This window comes from Polypterus senegalus, chromosome 8 (genome assembly GCF_016835505.1).
Source record: "Polypterus senegalus isolate Bchr_013 chromosome 8, ASM1683550v1, whole genome shotgun sequence".
Classification (NCBI taxonomy): Eukaryota; Metazoa; Chordata; class Cladistia; order Polypteriformes; family Polypteridae; genus Polypterus; species Polypterus senegalus.
The window spans coordinates 160,865,361-160,884,976 of record NC_053161.1 but is presented as its reverse complement, the minus strand read 5'-3'; the positions used below and the strand labels follow the sequence as shown (position 1 = coordinate 160,884,976).

Genomic DNA, 19,616 nt, shown 5'->3' with positions numbered 1-19,616 from the left:
AGGGGGCGCCCCCATGCCTTTGGAGCCTTGGACCTCAGCACTTCCGCCACACCAGGAAGTGCTGGGGGAAGAAGAGCAGGGACACCCTGAGTGCTTCCTGGGATGCAGCCGGGACTTCTGCCACACAGGGGCGTGTCGGCGGGTGATTGCCGGAACCCACCTGGAGCACATCCGGGTGATAATAAAAGGGGCCGCCTCCCTTCATTCGAGGCAAGAGTCGGGAGTAGAGTGGACTGAGCTGGAGAAGAGAGAAGAGAGAAGAGAAAGGCATTGTGTGGCCAGGACTTTGGGGGTTTTGTGGTGCACTTTAAGATCGTAAATATTGTAAATAAACGTGTTTGTGGGTGACATGAACGTGTCTGCCTGTCTGTGTCTGGGCCAGTCTACACACAGTTCAGTCCCAAATTGTTTTAATAATCTCTTCTTCTTTTATTCTATTAATTTTTGCAACTTCTTTACCACATTTTATTGCAGCTGAATGGATATTTCATAAGTTTCCAGTTTTGGCTGCATGACTTTGATGACTGGGGCTTTTTCCAACATGCTATTTCTTTGACCCTCCTTGTAAAGTCATCATTTGTCAGTATCCTATTATTAAACTTCTAATAAGCCTTTACCATTTTTATATATATATATATTTTTTTTTTCTCTGATGGCTCAACATTAACTTGGTCTTCAATTGTGTCTGAAATGAAGCAACAATCAATTCTGGATTATTTAGACCTGCTATACACCATGTTAACTTCCTTTATTCCTGAATGTTTATTTCTCCATATATCAATAAGTCTGAAATTTTGACAACGCCAAGTCAGAAGGGAGTGTCTTGTAGATCTGTCTATCCTGAAACTTTTCCTTCATCTTTTTAACTTCTTCTATAATCTTCTTATAATTATATTGATTAATTACAGTTTTTTACGATTGCTCGATTTTAAAAACAAGGCTCATTTTGTCAAAACCCTACACACAATTCACACATCTACACACACAAGTAGCAGAATATCTTAGATCTTTTGCAAAATGAAACACCTAATTCAAAACTGTACAATCATTTACCAAAAGCCCATTTTGTTACCCTATGGCGCACACATGGTTCATACAGTCGGATTCTGTTTGAACCAATTACACACTGCTGTGCTCAATCTGAAACACTTGTAACATTTCTACCTTTCTAATGATACAGTCCTGGTTTGATTTTTTTTTCTCTTTTTTGAGATATTGACAAAGAACATGAATATATTGACCAAACACAACACACGAGACAAGTACTGCACCTTGACGAACATATTTATTTCTTTTCATGTACTCAAGTCAGTCAATACTGAACATTTGAACGAAACATTCCTACGTAACAAAACATTTTTCCAGTTTCCATATGGTATTACTAAACATACCATTGTACTGTAAGCTTACAATAATACTGTAACAAATTACATATCCAGTTCAGTACAGAATAAAAATAAAAAATAAAAAGCTAACCATCTCTCCGCCTAGCTGGATCTGGCCACAGGGCCTCGTCAACATCACAGGCTATATTTTCATTTGCAAGGCAACGTGGAAAGAATCTTTTGGAGTGACGAATCCACCCTTGTATGGATGCTGCTTCAATTTGATCACATGCTTCCTCCATAGCTTGAATGAGGGCCATCTGGACATAGGGCCGGAGATCATAAACCTTCCACCGCCACGCTGAAAAGAACTCTTCGATGGGGTTTAGGAAGGGGGAGTATGGTGGAAGGTAGTGAACTGTAAATTGTGGGTGTTGATGAAACCAGTTTTGGACCTGGGCGGAACGATGGAAAGCCACATTGTCCCAGACGACAATGTATTGCATCTGGTCCCTTTGGTTTGCTGCTGTGATAATACACTGTGTGCACAATTATTAGGCAAGTTGTATTTTTGAGGATTAATTTTACTATGGAACAAACACGGTGCTATCAGTCAATCCAAAATGTTAATAAACCTGAAACCTGAATGTTTCACAACGGAAATGTGAGTGTGAACATCATCAGGGGAATACATATGTGCACAATTATTAGGCAACTATTAGTGTGCAGATTTATTATGCAACTAAAGGAAAAATGAAAATTTTCCCATCTCACTTGTTTATTTTCATCTGTTATAGTGAGAATAATAAACAAACACCTCAAAATTTACAAATAAACATCTCTGACATTTCAAAAAAAATAAATCAATCAATCAATGACCAATATAGCCACCCTTCTTTCCAATAACAGTCATAAGCCTTTCCATTCATGGAGTCTGTCAGTTTCTTGATCTGTTGACGATCAGCTTTTTGTGGAGCAATGACTACAGCCTCCCAGACACTCTTCAGAGAGGTGTATTGTTTTTCTCCCCCGTAAATCTAGCGTTTAAGAAGTGCCCACAAGTTCTCGATAGGGTTTAGGTCAGATGAGGAAGGGGGGCCATGTCATTATTCCTTCATCTTTAAGGCCTTTACTGGCTGGCCACGCAGTGGAGAACTTCGATGCAAGTGATGGAGCATTGGCCTGCATAAAAATCATGGTCTTTTCCTGTATCACTGTTTGAAGAAAGTGTCTTCGAAAAACTGGCAGTAGGTTTGGGAGTTGATTTTGAGTTCATCTTCAATGCAAAAAGGTCCAACTAGCTCATCTTTAAAAATACCAGCTCATACCAGTACCCCACCTCCACGTTGGAGTGGAGCTCTGTGCCCATTACTGATCCACAGGTCCTTTCTTCTGTTCCATCAAGAGTCACTCTCATCTCATCGGTCCATAAAACCTTTGAAAAAAATCTGTCTTCAGATATTTCTTGGCCCAGTTTTGACGTTTCAACTTATGTTTCTTGTTCAGTGGTGGTTGGGTTTCAGCCCTCCTTACATTGGCCATGTCTTTGAGCACTGAACACCTTGTACTTCTGGGCCCTCCAGGTAGGTTGCAGCTCTGGAATATGAAAGTACTGGAGGATAATGGGTTCCTGGTAGCTTCACGTTTGATTCTTCTCAAATCTTTGGCAGCTAATTTGCGTTTTTTGTTCTCAACATGTTTCTTGCGACCCTGTTGACTATTTGCAACAAAATGTTTGATGGTTCTGTGATCACACACCAATATCTTAGCAATTCCAAAAGTGCTGCATCCCTCTGAAAGACTTTTTACAATTTTTGACTTTTCAGAGTCAGTTAAATCTCTTTTTTGGCCCATTTTGCACGAGGAAAACTAGCTGCCTAATAATTCTGCACACCTTGATATAGGGTGTTGATCTCCTTAGGCCACACCCTCCCTCATTACACAAATACACATCACCTGACGTGCTTAAATCCAATAAGCATTCAAGTTAATACAGATTGGAGTTGGAATATACACATTAAAAATGATGATATGGTCAAAATACTCACTTGCCTAATAATTGTGCACACAGTGTATTGTGTAATCGGTCTAAAAATGTAAGAATGAGGTCAGTGTTGTAAGGACCCAAGTTGGCATGGCGGTGGAGGACCCCATTCTGTGTAATGGCAGCACAAAGGGTAATGTTACCCCCACGTTGCCCTGGTACATTGACAATAGCCCTGTGGCCAAGGATGTTTCTTCCCCTTCTTCTCACTGTTGTCAGGTTAAATCCAGCTTCATCAATGTATATAAACTCATGCGGGACTTCTTCCGCATCCATTCGCAACACTCTCTGAAATACAGCAAAATATCACATTGCGTTATCAATATACTGTAGGTCTGCTATACAGTAAAATTACATGTACTGTAAAAAGGTTATGTGTGCAGTACACAATACTACAGTCAGTGAACAAAACATAACGCCACATATTCATGCCGCAGGGCTTTCACCCTGTCTGAATTTCTTTCAAATGGCACTTTATACAATTGTTTCATCACAACTTGATGTTTTTTAAGGATACGGCCTATTGTTGACAGAGAGACCTGTAGGACATTACTGAAAATTTGGTGATCATTGACAATATGGGCTTGAATTTCGAAGTCTGATTGCATTATTGGCCAAAACGAGGTTTATGATCTCTCTTTCTTGCTCCTGTGTGAATATAGGGCGCCTCCCTCCTTGGTGTTCTCGACGTTCAATCCTATGTTGGGCAAACAAAATACATGTAGCTTACTGTAAAATGAAACATGAATACATACCAAAACGGTTGATATAGTACATGCAGTAAGCTATGGATTTTCTGTTGACAGAAGTTTCTCACCTGTGCTCTTGACGAAATGTCCGAACTATTGATGCCACTGTGTTCCTGCTTAGGTTAAGCTGTACTCTCAGTCCAGCCTCCCTCAGTGTTAGTCCGTGGTTTATTACATGGTCCACAATTGTAGCACGAATTTCGTTACACAGATTTGGTTGTCTTCTTCTTTGTGCATGTCCTACCCCTCCTCTAGGTCTTCCTCTCCCTCTTCCTCTTCCCCTACCTTGGCCTCTTCCTCCACCTTGTTCTCTCAGGATTCCCCCTCTCATCCGTACTTTTCCTCTTCTTCCGACACTGTCCATTTTTGTTGAAGACAGGTGAACTTGCCTGTTGCCTTTTTATAGAGCTTAAACACCTGATTGGTGTGTCTACAATTAAGCAAACAAGTGTTTGCACACCTGATGACTGTGTTGAACCAGTTGGTTGGTCGGTGCGGTAATTTGACAGTCAGTGCTTTGGTATTGCAAGGAAGTGACTTCCTGATAGATTTTTGTGTGCAATGTATGTTAAGTGTGTTTAGTGTTTTGCAAATCACTGTGTGTTATGTTTTGCAAAAAGTGTGAAGCTGAAAATGTGCTTACAGTTGTGCAAATCTAGGCCGGTGTTTTGCTCCTTGAGTAAGAGGATTTGTTAATTGTGAGAAAGTTTTAATTTTAGTGTCTAAGCAATTGAAAAAAAACTGTAATATTTTAGGCATAAATATTTCCAAATAACGCAGTTTTTCCTTCAATATCCACCACATTTATTATTCATCTACCGAAATTATTAATTTTATTAACTAATAATTTTACCTTTAAATGAACCTTTTAATATTGCAAGACCTGCAGAATGATTGCTACCAAACAACAACGAAACATCATCAACCCACTGCTTCATACAAAACTGAAAATCTGAAAAAACACACACACACACACACAAATAGTTAGCATTAAATTTCTTACAACAAAAAAAACAACGCTTTTCTGTTTTGTTGAAAAACGAATATCCCTGACATTAATAGAGCTAATGTGATAAAAAAATAAAAAAATATTAACGGAAAAAAGAAAATATTTTCTTCAAATAAAACCAGAAAAATATGTAACTCAGGAGTCCTAATTCCCTAAAGAATAGTCAGTCATTTACCAACCCGCTATATCCTAAGTACAGGGTCACGGGGTCTGCTTGAGCCAATCCAAGCCAAAAACAAACACCGGGCAAGGCACCAGCCCACCGCAGGGCACACCCACAGGACAATTTGACCTAACCTGCATGTCTTTGGACTGTGGGAGGAAACCCACGCAGACATGGGGAGAACATTCAGACTCCACGCAGGGAGGACCCGGGAGGTGAACCTGTGTCTCCTAACTGCGAGGCAGCATGCGCCACTACTGCGCCACCGTGCCTATAGATTAACATACATATAAAATTGGAAAGAGAACATATACAGCTGCAGTATATGCAGAAATATACGCTACATATGTACAAACTGAATCAAAACTAATTTAAGCATCTGCCACATGTCAATAACAATAAAACTATAATTATACAGTGTATTTAAATGTAGTGTAACAAGCATTTCCCAATCATCGTCTGAATCCAAGCAGTTATTTCTTTCCCCCACTTCATTTTTGCTTTACCTCCACACAGTTGATGAAGGCGCGACACACTCGAGCCTTTGCGGAGTGCGAACAGTCGACGTTTCCGTCACTCTGACGTTGGGCGGCTAACATCCTATACGAACGTCTTTGTAATAAAATAACATGTTATCAGCAGAACAGCTTCCGTCAGCACTCAGCCAGATGATCGCCCAGCGGTTTCTGAGCAGAGGTTCTGTGCGCGGCCAGCGCTCTAAGATATGCTGGGTACAGCAGCACCATCACCGCATGGAGTCACGTCCTCGGCGGGGGTGGGGGGATGAAGTCAATATTTGTAATATTGTATGAAAAGGAAAAAACGGTATGGACGGTAGGCTGCGATTTAATTTTTCAAGTTGACTTTTATATATCTGATTACTTCCTTTTTATTTCGGCCAATGCGACTTTCTAAACTTGAACTTTCGAGTGTCTCCGCCACTCTGCATCACTTCATCATTATCCTTTTCTTGCTTATACCCCTGCTTAAGCCACTAACGAGTACGTTTTCCTGACCTCCACTTTGCATTCCCTGAAATTTGTCTTTTTTTTCCACGTGCTTTTGCCATTGTCCTTTAGCAAAACATTGAATGGAAGGTGATGTTTACATTGTTTTTGCATATAAAAATTTGTGAAATTCTTGTAGGGGTTGAGGTGGGGCTGTTGGCACATGCACGTGCATGAATGTGCATAATGTAAAAATATAATCATTGTCTAGCGGTTTACTTCAAATATCCATCCCCATATTTGAGTATACGAGAAGTCTGGGGGAGACCACTGACGATTTTTTATAATGTGATTTACTTCATGACCTGTTATGCTTATCCATTACAACATAAATTCAATCAAAATGTAAGGATGATTGTCTTGTCTCCTTTGTAAGGCTGATATTGGAGATGATTTGATTTTACCACAACAGATCCCTAGCACTTGTATCTGCATAACCCCAAACATTTAAAAATGAATTTCATGCAAAACTTTAATCCATAAACAAAATTAGATCAAAGCAAAGCTACATATATATTTAATCAAGACTTCAGCTCCCCGTCCATATCCACAAAGACACTTCACTAAGTTAAATTTATTAAATTGGTCAATTATTTACAAGTCTACCATGTTAGTTTGCAATGTATCCACACGGACCCTCAAATCTCCAAACTGAAATTCCTTCAAGACATCAATCACCCTTAACATTTAGAATTTAGTAGTCTTTGTTCTTCGGTTTCGCAAAGCAATTAATTTTGGCTTTAATTACAATAAAGTTTAAAATCCGAATTGCTGGCCTCACGTTCTTCACAAGAACTGTCAAGTTACTGCTTGAGATGAAGGTTCGCTGTGGAGTTTGTTTTAATTTGTGATTCTAATTTTATTATCTTTTCTGACGTAACTCACCTCAGTATTTCACGCTTATTGTTTATTTCAAGAGCGATTGGTGACTGATTGGCGATCTTTTTCTCCGCACGTGTTATGAACTTTAATCAGCCGAATGCCTTCATTCGTGTATATAAAGACTGCGCTGCGCTTCAATCTTCACTTCTTTTTGTTGTTTTTCCTCCATTTGTAGTTTCAAAATGTGGTGTAAAGACAAGGGTCAGATATTAGTAGTGTTGCTGTTCTTTATCTTCTACGATGCTTTTGCTCAGCCCCGTTTCAAAGGACGGAAGGTTTTCACAACGCAGCAGAAGCCCGCGGTCTTGCAATATGTTGAGCCGAGAATTGGCGCTCCGCAGACCGTAACCGCTCAGTGCACCGACAGGGAGGTGATCGTCACCATCAGTCCGGACTTGCTGGGCATCCAAAAGCCGGTCCAGCCTTCTGATCTTTCCATGGGTGGATGTGGAGTCACCAGCCCGGCCGGTGCTCAGCCCTTTGTGATTGAAGCGCCTCTGCAGGGCTGTGGGAGCACCGTGGAGGTGAGTGGCTTCAGTGCGCTCGCACTTTCATCTTTACTGACATATACAGTGCTAAGTTACTGAATGCTTTAGTGGTTTGGCCTTGGTTTTGTTAGTGTTCTGGTCCTAGAGTCGCCTTTGTTCAGGTACGCATTAACAATCTTGGTTTCCAGTGAGGCGCGGAGCTTCATAGCGGACTGCCTGCCCGTATAGGCGCTGGAATTGCGGATGAAGGAGTTGAGGCCTGCGTTATGTGCTCCAATCGGTGTGGGCACCTGTGCTTGCAGGGTTCAGGAGCATGGAGGCCGAGACGAATTAACGTTTCTGAACGGCGAGTCCAGCAACTTAAACTTTACAGCTGCGCTTCAGTGTTTTAATGTGGACTGAATTTTATTCCTGAGTTGAGTAGATGTGCAATGCCTCATTAGCTAAACGGCCAAAGTGGTTACTTGGCCATGGTGTATAAAGTCCTGTTGTGGGATAGGGAAATGCAAAATCTAAAGGCTTCCCCCTGAGCATCCTTAATGATTAAACTGCCGGCCAAACCCCTTGCATGAGTGACTTTGGCCAGCTATTTGACTCCCCTTGTTCTCTTATGGACAAGTTTTATGAAAGGTTTCTGATAGTCCCCGTCCTGTGAAGGTTACCTAAAAATGTATTCATATTTGCTTAATCTTGTAAGGCTGAGTACCTGGCTGGACAGTAGGCACTTGAGGGCTGTGGTATTTGTCAACATTGCATTGCTGTAATGTTTCAGTTGTGAAAATCTGCAAGTTGGTAAACTTTAGTTTCTGTGCAGAACTTCATATGGTGACCAGAGATTGAGAAATCGGATCCTTTTGTTGAGATCATTTAAAGACAAGACAAAGTGACAAATGTTGGTCCAGAATTTCACATGTACTAATTTAGCATTTTGAAATGTAGATTAGTATAAATGTCAAGGCCAGGTCTAATTCATGGATGGCTGCTTGTCTTTATTCATTTTATAAAGCATTCTTTGATGGCATTAGTTTCAGCTTTAGAGGATGACTCATCCGGCCAAAGAGCCACCTACAATATCTAGCAGTCGGTAACTTTAGGTTTTAGAGTTCTGCAATCCAACATTGTCAAAGATTTGCTGCAAATTGACTAAATGGATTCGACATACAAGTAATGTAGAAAATCCAGTGTATAGGTTTTGCTTCAATTGGCTTGGAGGAAGTCTGCTGCTTTTCCCAGAGATGTATTGATCCAAAGATTCCTTGGATTTAGAACATACTCTGCATCTAAAGAGACAAGCCAACAAATTGTTACCTCAATAGCTGCAAAAACAGAGTGCTGAGATAGTATACAGCTTCACTCTGGACTACAATCCTTCTGCAATAGATGGTCTTCCCATTGTAAGAACAAATCCAGCTGTGGTGCAGATTGAATGCCACTACAACAGGTGAGAGATGACAACATATATGGGACCAACTCCACTTGTACCTTAACGCATCATTGCTATACTCTATGCCCAGTTCAAGTTGACTGAGGCACAAGTCTGTCCTGCTTCAAATCTGTGCCATGTGCATCAATTAGAACTTTTCTCCCCACCACAGGCTCCACAATGTCAGCAGCAATGCCTTGAACCCCACTTGGGTTCCCTACACCTCCACGATATCTGCTGAGGATATTCTGGGCTTCTCGCTTGTTATAATGAGCAGTAGGTGTACACATTTAAATCATACTTTCCATTTGCACTAATGTGACCTGAACACCTTGTAACATTCCTGTCTGCAGGTGACTGGAGTGGGCCGAGTGCATCCAAAACCTTCTTCCTAGGAGACCTCATTAACCTTCAAGCATCTGTGGACAGCACGAACCATGAGCCTCTCCGTGTCTTTGTGGACAGCTGTGTGGCCACTCCTGGGTCCAATGCATCTGCCCCAGCCTACACCTTCATTGGGAATCATGGGTGGGTGGGAGCAATAGTCTGACTAGATCTTGGTCTGGAAATGCAATGCTATAGTCCCTCTTGTGTATTGCAGGTGTTTCTTGGACAGCCAACTGACAGGCTCCAATTCCCATTTCGTGTCCCCCAGAGTTGCCCAGTCTGTAATGCAGTTCCAGCTGGATGCCTTTAGGTTTTATGGCCTGACTACTAGTTCAGTAAGTCCTTTCCTCCTGTCCATTTGGTGGAATTCCATTGAAGCTCCCAGGTGTGACTGTAGTGTCTTGCATGTCTACTTTCAGATCTTCATTACCTGCCATCTGAAGGTGACCTTGGTGTCTGCTGATGTTGATCCTTTGAATAAGGATTGTTCATACAACTCTGCACTGAGCCAGTAAGTGACTGGGAGGATGAGGGTGCATCTGTTCAAATGATGTAGCAGGTTGTGATTGGTGGCTGTGCTTTCAGGTGGAGCTCAGTGGATGGGAACAATGCTGTCTGTAGCTGCTGTGACACAAGCTGTGCCAACCCCCCTCCCTTCAGGAGGGGCTCTGGTGCCCCCAGATACAGACCCAGGAGAGCAAGTAAGTGACCTTTACAGCAGACTTCTGCAGTGTCCAGCCTTTGGATACACAAACTACATTTGTTTTCCAGGTGAAGTGAGTGTCCCAGCTGGATGGGAGAAGACCATTTCTGTGGGACCCATCTATTTGGAGCAGGTCTCTCCTTTGTCTTTATCACAGGCCCTGTCAGGCCAGCAAGATAAAACTTCAGGTAACTTAGGTCTACATGCAAGCCGTGTTAAGCTCTTGCTATGTCAAGTTAAATAGCAGTCCTTAAGTGGGTTTAGATTTCTTTCCTAATTTACTTTTCTCCATGCAGGATCCCAATTCCAAGCTTCCATCCTTGGAGCCGTTGTGGGTGTCCTGGCTGTCTCCTGTGTTGCTGTACTATTCTTTGTCTTCAGAAAAGCAAATGGAACTGATAACACCAAGCAATAAATTTTAATGATTGCAACTTTTGTCTTGAATTTTTAAGAGGGGTCTATGTGCCCCTATTGGAAGCATTATCTTGCTGACTCTTCTAAAGGGAGGGGGAATATCTGGGCATTATATGCTGTAATCCAAGGGTCTTCAGACTTGGCTTGCCTAGTCTTTAAAATTCACTTGCAACTAGATACTATTGTCCATCTCCAATCTCCTTTGCTGCCAAGTGAAGTTTCTATTACTGGTCTTAGCCTCTGAACAAAGGGTTAAACCTGGTGGGGAAGACTTGCATGGGTCATAGTCTAGAGCAAGCCATCTGATCAGCCATTAGATATTCTAAGCTGGTGCTGGTTATCTTGGTGTGGGGTCTCCCAGTGGCTGGAGGTTTTTATTCCATCTTTAATTGCAATTGGTATCTAACAAATTGTCAGTCTGCCTTCAGAAAGTTACAGCAGATTAACTAAACTTGCCAAAGGTATTTTAATTACAGCTTTAATATTGGCATCCAGCTGGGTAAGTGACCCTGAATGAGTGTTAAGCACTGCAACTACTAGTGTCTTTTGGATGCTCTGGTTAGGGGTGGCCACAGCAGACCTTCCATATCTCGGTCCTCTGCATCTTTTTCTGTTGTACCAATTGCCTCTCTCTCTCTCTCTCTCTCTCACCATGTCCATAAACCTATTGGCATCCTCCTCAGCACATGTCCAAATTAACACAATTGAGCCTTTTACTGTCTAATGTCCATTTCTATTCCAGTTTATCCTTGTCATGCCCAAAGCAAATCGTAGCATCTTTAAACTCTGCTACCTCCAGCTTTCTGGTCAGTGCCTCTGTCTCCAACCCATATAACAGCTGGTCTCACTACCATCCTGTAAACCTTCTTTACTCTTGTTACCAGTCTGTCACAAATCACTCCTTTCATTTTCACCCCTCTTCCACACTCCCCATTACTCTGTACTGTTCATAACCAAGTATTTAAACTCCTCCTCCTTTGCTATCTCTACTCCCTGTATCCTTACCATTCCACTGACCTCACTCACATGACCTTCACCTTCATTCCTCTCTAAGCATATCTCCACCTCCCCAGAGTCTCCTTAACCTGCTCCCTACTATTGCTACAGCTCACAATGTCCTTGGCAAACATAGGCCACGGGGACAACTGTCTAATCTCGTCTGTCAACCTGTCCACCATTGCAAATAAGAGGGCTTAGAGCTGATCCCTGATGTACTTCCACACTGAATGCATCCGTCACTCCTACCGCAGACATCACGAGTCACACTTCCCTCGTACATCTGTACAACTGTTACGTACTTCACTGCCACTCCCGACTTCCTCACACAATACCACAGCTCCTCTGTCACCCTGTCATTTGCTTTCTCCAGGTCCACAAAGATGCAATGCAACTAATTCTGGCCTTCTCAACTTCTCCACTATCCTCAGAGCAAACCTCACATCTGTGGTGCTCTTTCTTGGCATGAAACCATACTGCTGCTCACTAATCATCACCTCACTACTTAACCTATCTTCCACTACTCTTTCCCATAACTTCATGCTGTGGCTCATCAATTTTAAACCCCTGTAGTTACTGCAGTCCTGCACATCCCCCTTATTCTTAAATATCTGCACCAGTACACTACTTGTCCACTCCTCAGGCATCCTCTCACTTTCCAAGATTCCATTAAACAATCTGGTTAAAAATGCCACTACCATCTTTCCTAAATACCTCCATGCTTCCATAGGTATGTCATCTGGACCAACGGCTTTTTCATTCTTCATCCTCTTCATAGCTGTCCTTACTTCCTCTTTTCTTATCCATTGCACTTCCTGATTCACTATCTCCACAACATGCAACCACCTCTCTCTCTCTCTCTGGTTTTCTTCATCAGCATCTCAAAGTATTCTTTCTATCGGCTCAACACACTCTCCGACCTTGTCAGTATGTTTCCATCTTTATCATTTATCACCCTAAGCTGCTGCACATCTTTCCCAGCTCGGTCCCTCTGTCTAGCCAATCGGTACAGGTCCTTTTATTGGAAATTTTGCCTTTCTTTGGATATTGTACTGGGACTTGGCCACAAATGATTGCTTTTTTAATCAAATCTTTTTGGCTAGTTATATTTTTGACTATTTTGTTATTGTTCCATTTTATCAATTCTTTTTTTAAGGGTGGCACTTCTGCCTTGCATTTAGGAGACCAGGATTCACTTCCCGGGTCCTCCCTGCATGGAGTTTGCATGTTCTCCCCGTGTCTGCGTGGGTTTCCTCTGGGTGCTCCAGTTTCCTCCCACAGTCCAAAGACATGCAGGTTACATGTATTGGCAATTTTAAATTGGCCCTGATGTGTGTGTGTGTGTGCGCGCGCGCGCGCGCGCATGCCCTGTGGTGGGCTGGCACCAAGCCTGGGGTTGGTTTCCTGCCTTGTGCCCTTTGCTGGCTGGGATTGGCTCCAGAAGACCACTGTGACCCTGTAGTTAGGATACAGTGGGTTGGATAATGGATGGGTTTCTTTTTAAAGATTATATATTTTCCCCCATTCTTACACATGCTAGGGGTTGATGGTAATCCCCTCACTTGTGTGGCATTTTGAATATCTTTGTAGGTCTTTACCATTATTGTATGACTTTTGGAGCCTCAACCTTGGACAAATATAGGCCTCATCCAGCTGGTGGAGTAGTCAGTCAGGCTGCCTGGGAGTGAGCCTTCTCTGGTTTGGCTAGTGGGGAGTTTGGCCTGCCTCTTGGTTCTGGTTTGGAGGTCTCACAGTATTTTGTCATTTTTGGAGATGGTTCTTGCTGCAGACCTTCAGAACTCTATGATTCAAGAGCTCCACTAAACAGCCAATTGGATTGCACATTTACATCACTTGGTTTACTCTACAGCTGTCATTATTTGAGTCAGATAATCCCACCCAACCCTACAATTAATCATAGTGTATACAGGAGTATAACATAACATCACTAACAAATAATACAAAGCGACAGCCTTTTCAATGGAGCGGAGCTCTGGAGGTCTGCCGTTAGACTCCAGTGGGCATTCTTCATTCATGAGAAAAGAAATAATGGAACCAACAGTTTTATAAAAAATAAACAGTCAAAAGCAAACAATTATAAATGCAGTAAGAACAGTAAAACTACAACTCCACACCCACCCACAAAATTTGCTTTTTAAAAAAGGTTACAACATAGGAGGAAAACACAGCGAAAATGTCAGACTCTACCAAGCCAGGAGTGAAGAAGCAGGAAGAGAAGAGGGACAGCAAAAACCACCTGAATCTCCACTACAGCTCGCCATTTTGTAGTATACTCGTATGAAGTGGATGACCCATTGATCACCGTCGCTGAAACTCCTAGGAGAGTAAGGTTGAAAAATTAAACTTGCCAAGATGCAAAAGAGAGACGGAAACATCAGACTTCCAGCAAAAAGTTAAAAATGTCTTTGCAGCTTATTGTGGCTCGACAAAACAGATAGAAAAGCACAGGTGAGACGAGAAGAGCAGCAACAGATCAATCTGAGGAAGGGAAGGGATATTAGTGTGGAAAACAGTTGAGAGAAATGTAATGATAGACAACATGTCGTAGGAATGACTGTCACCCCCTGTGTGACCCAAAACCTCTAAGAGAGAACAGGCAGGAAGCCATTTATTCTCTTCAAAGAGGGAGCACTCCTGTCACAGGACACAGTAACAAGAGGCACACAGCATACCGTAACAAAATGCACCCCACTTTCTGCTAGTTGAGGAATTTTATTATACACAAAAGTAGATTACTTACATCATATACAGAGGACACAACAAGCCTTACCAAGTTATAAGTAAGCACGGTCAGCAAAAACACATACAATTGTCCAGTAGGCAGAGCATCCATTTCCAGATCTGCATGTCTGCTTTGCCTTTTTCAGTTCCTTCCTTTATCAGCACTGAGACTGATGGCAGCTTCCTTTTCCATTCAGTAAACTATAAACATGGCATCCTGCTGACAGCCTGCCATAGTCTACTTGCCTTAAACAGCAACCAAGAATCAAGTCTCTTCTCCAAACGTTGTATAATACGTAGAAGAAACATTTAGATCATTTGAATCTTTAGTAATTATAATACCAAGGTAATTGATTATATGTTTAACAGGGAAATTACAAATGACTAACGTATCACATTTCCTCGGAGCTTTTAATTCAGACTTACTGATGTTTAAAGAAAGACCAGATACAGTAGAAAATAACTTTAAACCTTCAATTGCTTTTTCAGTTTCTGTTTGATTCCTTAAAGTGCTGTATCATCGGCTAACTGCAAACATTTAATTTCCCTATCCTGTATTTGAAAACGGGTGGCACGGTGGTGCAGTGGGTAGCACTTAGGAGACCTGGGTTCACTTCCTGGGTCCATCTGGCAAGGAGTTTGCATGTTCTCCCCGTCTCTGCGTGGGTTTCCTCCCACAATCCAAAGACATGCAGGTTAGGTGGATTGGCGATTCTAAATTGGCCCTAGTGTGTGCTTGGTGTGTTTGTGTGTGTCCTGCGGTGGGTTGGCACCCTGCCCGGGATTGGTTCCTGCCTTGTGCCCTGTGTTGGCTGGGATTGGCTCCAGCAGACCCCCGTGACCCTGTATTCGGATTCAGCGGGTTAGAAAATGGATGGATGGATGGATATTCTCCATTATTTTTTTTTTCTCAAATTATAAAAAATATTTTGAGTTTCTTTTTTATCTTCTTCTATCCATCTTCTCCTAAATCTGACATACGCTCCTTTTGCTTTTTCTGCGTATCATTGATCCAATTCAGTTTGCAGTTTATAGCTAATTGACCTGCAGCTGTTTGATTGACACTGGAATTATCAGTTCAATTCCAATTTGTCTTAATAATCTCTTCTTCTTTTATTCTTTTAATTTTTTGCAACTTCTTTACCACATTTTATTGCAGCTGAATGGATATTTCATAAGTTCCCAGTTTGGGTGCATGACTTTGATGACTGGGGTTTTTTCCAACATGCAATTTCTTTGACCCTCCTTTTAAAGTCATCAATTGTCAGTATCCTATTATTAAACTTCTAATAAACCTTTCCCGTTTTTATATATCTTTTTTTTTTTTCTCTGATGGTTCAACATGATTAACTTGTGTGTCTTCAATTGTGTCTGAAATGAAGCAACAATCATCTTTCCATCCATTTTCCAACCCGCTGAATCCGAACACAGGGTCAAGGGGGTCTGCAGGAACCAATCCTGAGCAGGGTGCCAACCCACCACAGGACACACACTAGGGCCAATTTAGAATCGCCAATCCACCTAACCTGCATGTCTTTGGACTGTGGGAGGAAACCGGAGCGCCCGGAAGAAACCCACGCAGACACGGGGAGAACATGCAAATTCCACGCAGGGAGGACCGGGAAGCAAACCCGTGTCTCCTAACCGCGAGGCAGCTGCGACACCGTGCCTATAGAATAACATACATATAATATTGGAAAAAGAAATTATACAGCTGCAGTATATGCAGAAATATACGCTACATGTGTACAAACTGAATCAAAACTAATTTAAGCATCTGCCACATGTCAAGAACAATAAAACTATAAAATTATACAGTATATTTAAATGTAGTGTAACAAGCATTTCCCAATCATCGCCTGAATCCAAGCAGTTCTTTCATTCCTCCACTTCATTTTTGCTTTACCTCCACATAGTCGATGAAGGGGCGACACACTCGATCCTTTGCGGAGTGCGAACAGTCGACGTTTCCGTCGCTCTGACGTTGGGCGGCTTTTAGTATGAAGTCTCAATGTCTCTCCGCACTTGGAATGAGGCGTCATGTACCCCTCTCCATGTAACTAAGACAGGATGGTCTAACATCCTATAACGAACGTCTTTGTAATAAAATAACATGTTATCAGCAGAACAGCTTCCGTCAGCACTCAGCCAGATGATCGCCCAGCGGTTTCTGAGCAGAGGTTCTGTGCGCGGCCAGCGCTCTAAGATATGCTGGGTACAGCAGCACCATCACCGCATGGAGTCGCGTCCTCGGCGGGGGTGAGGGGATGAAGTCGATATTTGTAATATTGTATGAAAAGGAAAAAAAACGGTATGGACGGTAGGCTGCGATTTACGTTTTCACGTTGACTTTTATATATCTGATTACTTCCTTTTTATTTCGGCCACTGCGACTTTCTAAACTTGAACTTTCGAGTGTCTCCGCCACGCTGCATCACTTCATCATTATCCTTTTCTTGCTTATACCCCTGCTTAAGCCACTAAAGAGTACGTTTTCCTTACCTCCACTTCGCATTCCCTGAAATTCGTCTTTTTTTCCACGTGCTTTTGCGATTGTCCTTTAACAAAACATTGAATGGAAGGTGATGTTTACATTGTTTTTGCATATAAAAATTTGTGAAATTCTTGTAGGGGTTGAGGTGGGGCTGTTGGCACATGCACGTGCATGAATGTGCATAATGTAAAAATATAATCATTGTCTAGCGGTTTACTTCAAATATCCATCCCCATATTTGAGTATACGAGAAAGTCTGGGGGAGACCACTGACGATTTTTATAATGTGATTTACTTCATGACCTGTTATGCTTATCCAATACAACATAAATTCAATCAAAATGTAAGGATGATTGTCTTGTCTCCTTTGTAAGGCTGATATTGGAGATGATTTGATTTTACCGCAACAGATCCCTAGCACTTGTATCTGCATAACCCCAAACATTTAAAACTGAATTTCATGCAAAACCTTAATCCATAAACAAAATTAGATCAAAGCAAAGCTACATAAATATTTTTTCAAGGCTTCGGCGTCTCGTTCATATCCACAAAGACTACACTACGTTAAATTTATTAAATTGGTCAATCTTTTACAAGTCTACTATGTTAGTTTGCAATGTATACACACGGACCCTCAAATCTCCAAACTGAAAGACATCAGTCGCCCTTAACATTTAGAATTTAGTAGTCTTTGTTCTTCGGTTTCGCAAAGCAAGTAATTTTGACTTTAATTACAATAAAGTTTAAAACCCGAATTGCTGGCCTAACGAGAAGAACTGTCAAGTTACTGCTTGAGATGAAGGTTCGCTGTGGCGTTTGTTTTACACTGAAAAAAGTATAACCTCCATTCAACTTAAAATAATTAAGGTAATGATTCACACTTAAAATTTTCAATCTGAACCAACATAATTCTTTTAATCTTATTGAACCCACAATTTTTAAGTTGAAGCAAATCATTTAGAATGATTGGGTGCAATTCACTTGTTTTATAATGAAGTAAATCTTTTTTTTTTTTAAGTTGTCACAATTTAAAATGGTTAATTTGTCATAACCTGTTTTTACCCCATTAGAAACATCATCAACACAAACTCATTACAATAATTTTTTTTTGCATTTATTGGAAACTATGGCAAATACAAACATTGCAGTGTAAATCTTTAATCTACAACAAAAACCTCTTTCTACAAATATCACATATACAAAATAGCACTGCATATCTGAACAGAAAAACATAGCACTGTGCGTAAATTTCAAATATGTCATAATAAATGAAAAAAATGTACTTTTTGCATATCTGAACAGAAAAACACTTAGCAGTGCAAACTGGAATATGAAAGAATTAACCTTTAAAAAATATCAATCAATTCTTATGCATGATATGTCGCTAACAACTGAACACATAGTGGTCACAAAATCACCTTCACAGAGGTAATCAACATCGGCCTTCTATCAACACCTTATGAAATGAAATGCAAGACAATGATAAAGTATTTTGAATTACTTTAGAAACATTGGGCCGCTTTGAATATATATAATAAAAAAAATTCACTCAAAACTATAAATTAACAATTTTAATATTTACATACAGACTGTGAAATGGTCTACGATGCACTCTGTAGTGCAGAATGTAGTTTTCGGACTCTTGCAGCCATTTGTTTTGTGTCGAGCCCCATCAGGATTTTTTGAGCAACCTCAAAAGTGAATTTAAAGTCCTTGGGGTACTGGAGGTTGAGTGCGTAGATGAGCCCTAACAACATGATGAAGGCCATTGTAACTGTAGGCAAACCACGGAGGACCTTAACTCCTTTGATGATGACCTCTATGTCTTTGGGTGGATAAGAAAGATCTTCATCTTCTCTAAAGACAGTGATGGCCATGGTTGCATGCTGAAGATCACCGGATGCTTCCATCTCTTGTGAAACCTGTAAGAAACCCCCATCATAAAACCATCTGGTTAGTATAATGATGCAGATAATTCCATTTTGTTTTAAAGTCAGTAGCATCAAGTGTTGTTACAATCAATGAAGGTACTACAACAAAATTGAAGCACAATTAATCTGCCATGATGAAAAAGTAAGACTGACAAACATCACCAGATACTGTCAATGCTTATGGACATCTGGTGCCTTCTTAGCTCCTCTGTCCATACACCTCATTGGTTACAATAATGTCAATACGTTCTGTAATCACAGGTGGTTTTCAAAGGCACGACATATTATATAGGGTAGCAACATTATATAATTTTTATATGATAACGGTCTTAATATCACAAAACACACAATTTGGCAATTGTTTATGTTCACAATTATGCTTGGTTTGTAAAAAATCTGACAACTTTATTAATTGGCATTTGATTAATACAAAAAAATAAATCAAAATGTGTAAATAAAAAACGCATTAATCATGTGATATTATAAATACAATAACTTTACTCACCAAGAATTCTCGGATTAGATTCTCAGTCTTCTCTCCCAGGTAGACAATGAGCGATTTCAGGATACAATCTCTCTTAATATTGATGTCCACATCCTGTGTAAGGACTCAAATGTTATTATGGAGGCAGATTACAGTACTGTAAACACAACAAATAATTCTTTGTTGGGGTTGAAAGGGTTACATGCAAAAAATAGTACTGTCAAAATACTAGGTGGTATACCCTTTCATTCTGTATACCGGTTTTAATTTCCTGTACAGTATGAATTTTCCATATAGCTCAATACTGCAGTAAACCTGAAACAACAGCTGTAATGCTTCAATAGGCAGTAAATTGCAGGTTATTGCTTGCAGCTA

General features: G+C 41.0%; 1 protein-coding gene across 1 annotated transcript in view; it reads left to right on the top strand.

The window, feature by feature from the left end:
* The window catches only part of LOC120533295 (zona pellucida sperm-binding protein 3-like), a 215,011-nt gene extending 204,400 nt beyond the window's left edge, over positions 1 to 10,611 (top strand). The window contains exons 7-9 of the mRNA XM_039760123.1: positions 10,063 to 10,178; positions 10,249 to 10,368; positions 10,477 to 10,611. Of these exons, the coding sequence (XP_039616057.1) occupies positions 10,063 to 10,178; positions 10,249 to 10,368; positions 10,477 to 10,595 (355 nt within the window). The 3' untranslated portion in view covers positions 10,596 to 10,611. The remainder of the gene's footprint in view (positions 1 to 10,062; positions 10,179 to 10,248; positions 10,369 to 10,476) is intronic.
* The last annotated feature ends 9,005 nt before the right edge of the window (positions 10,612 to 19,616 follow it).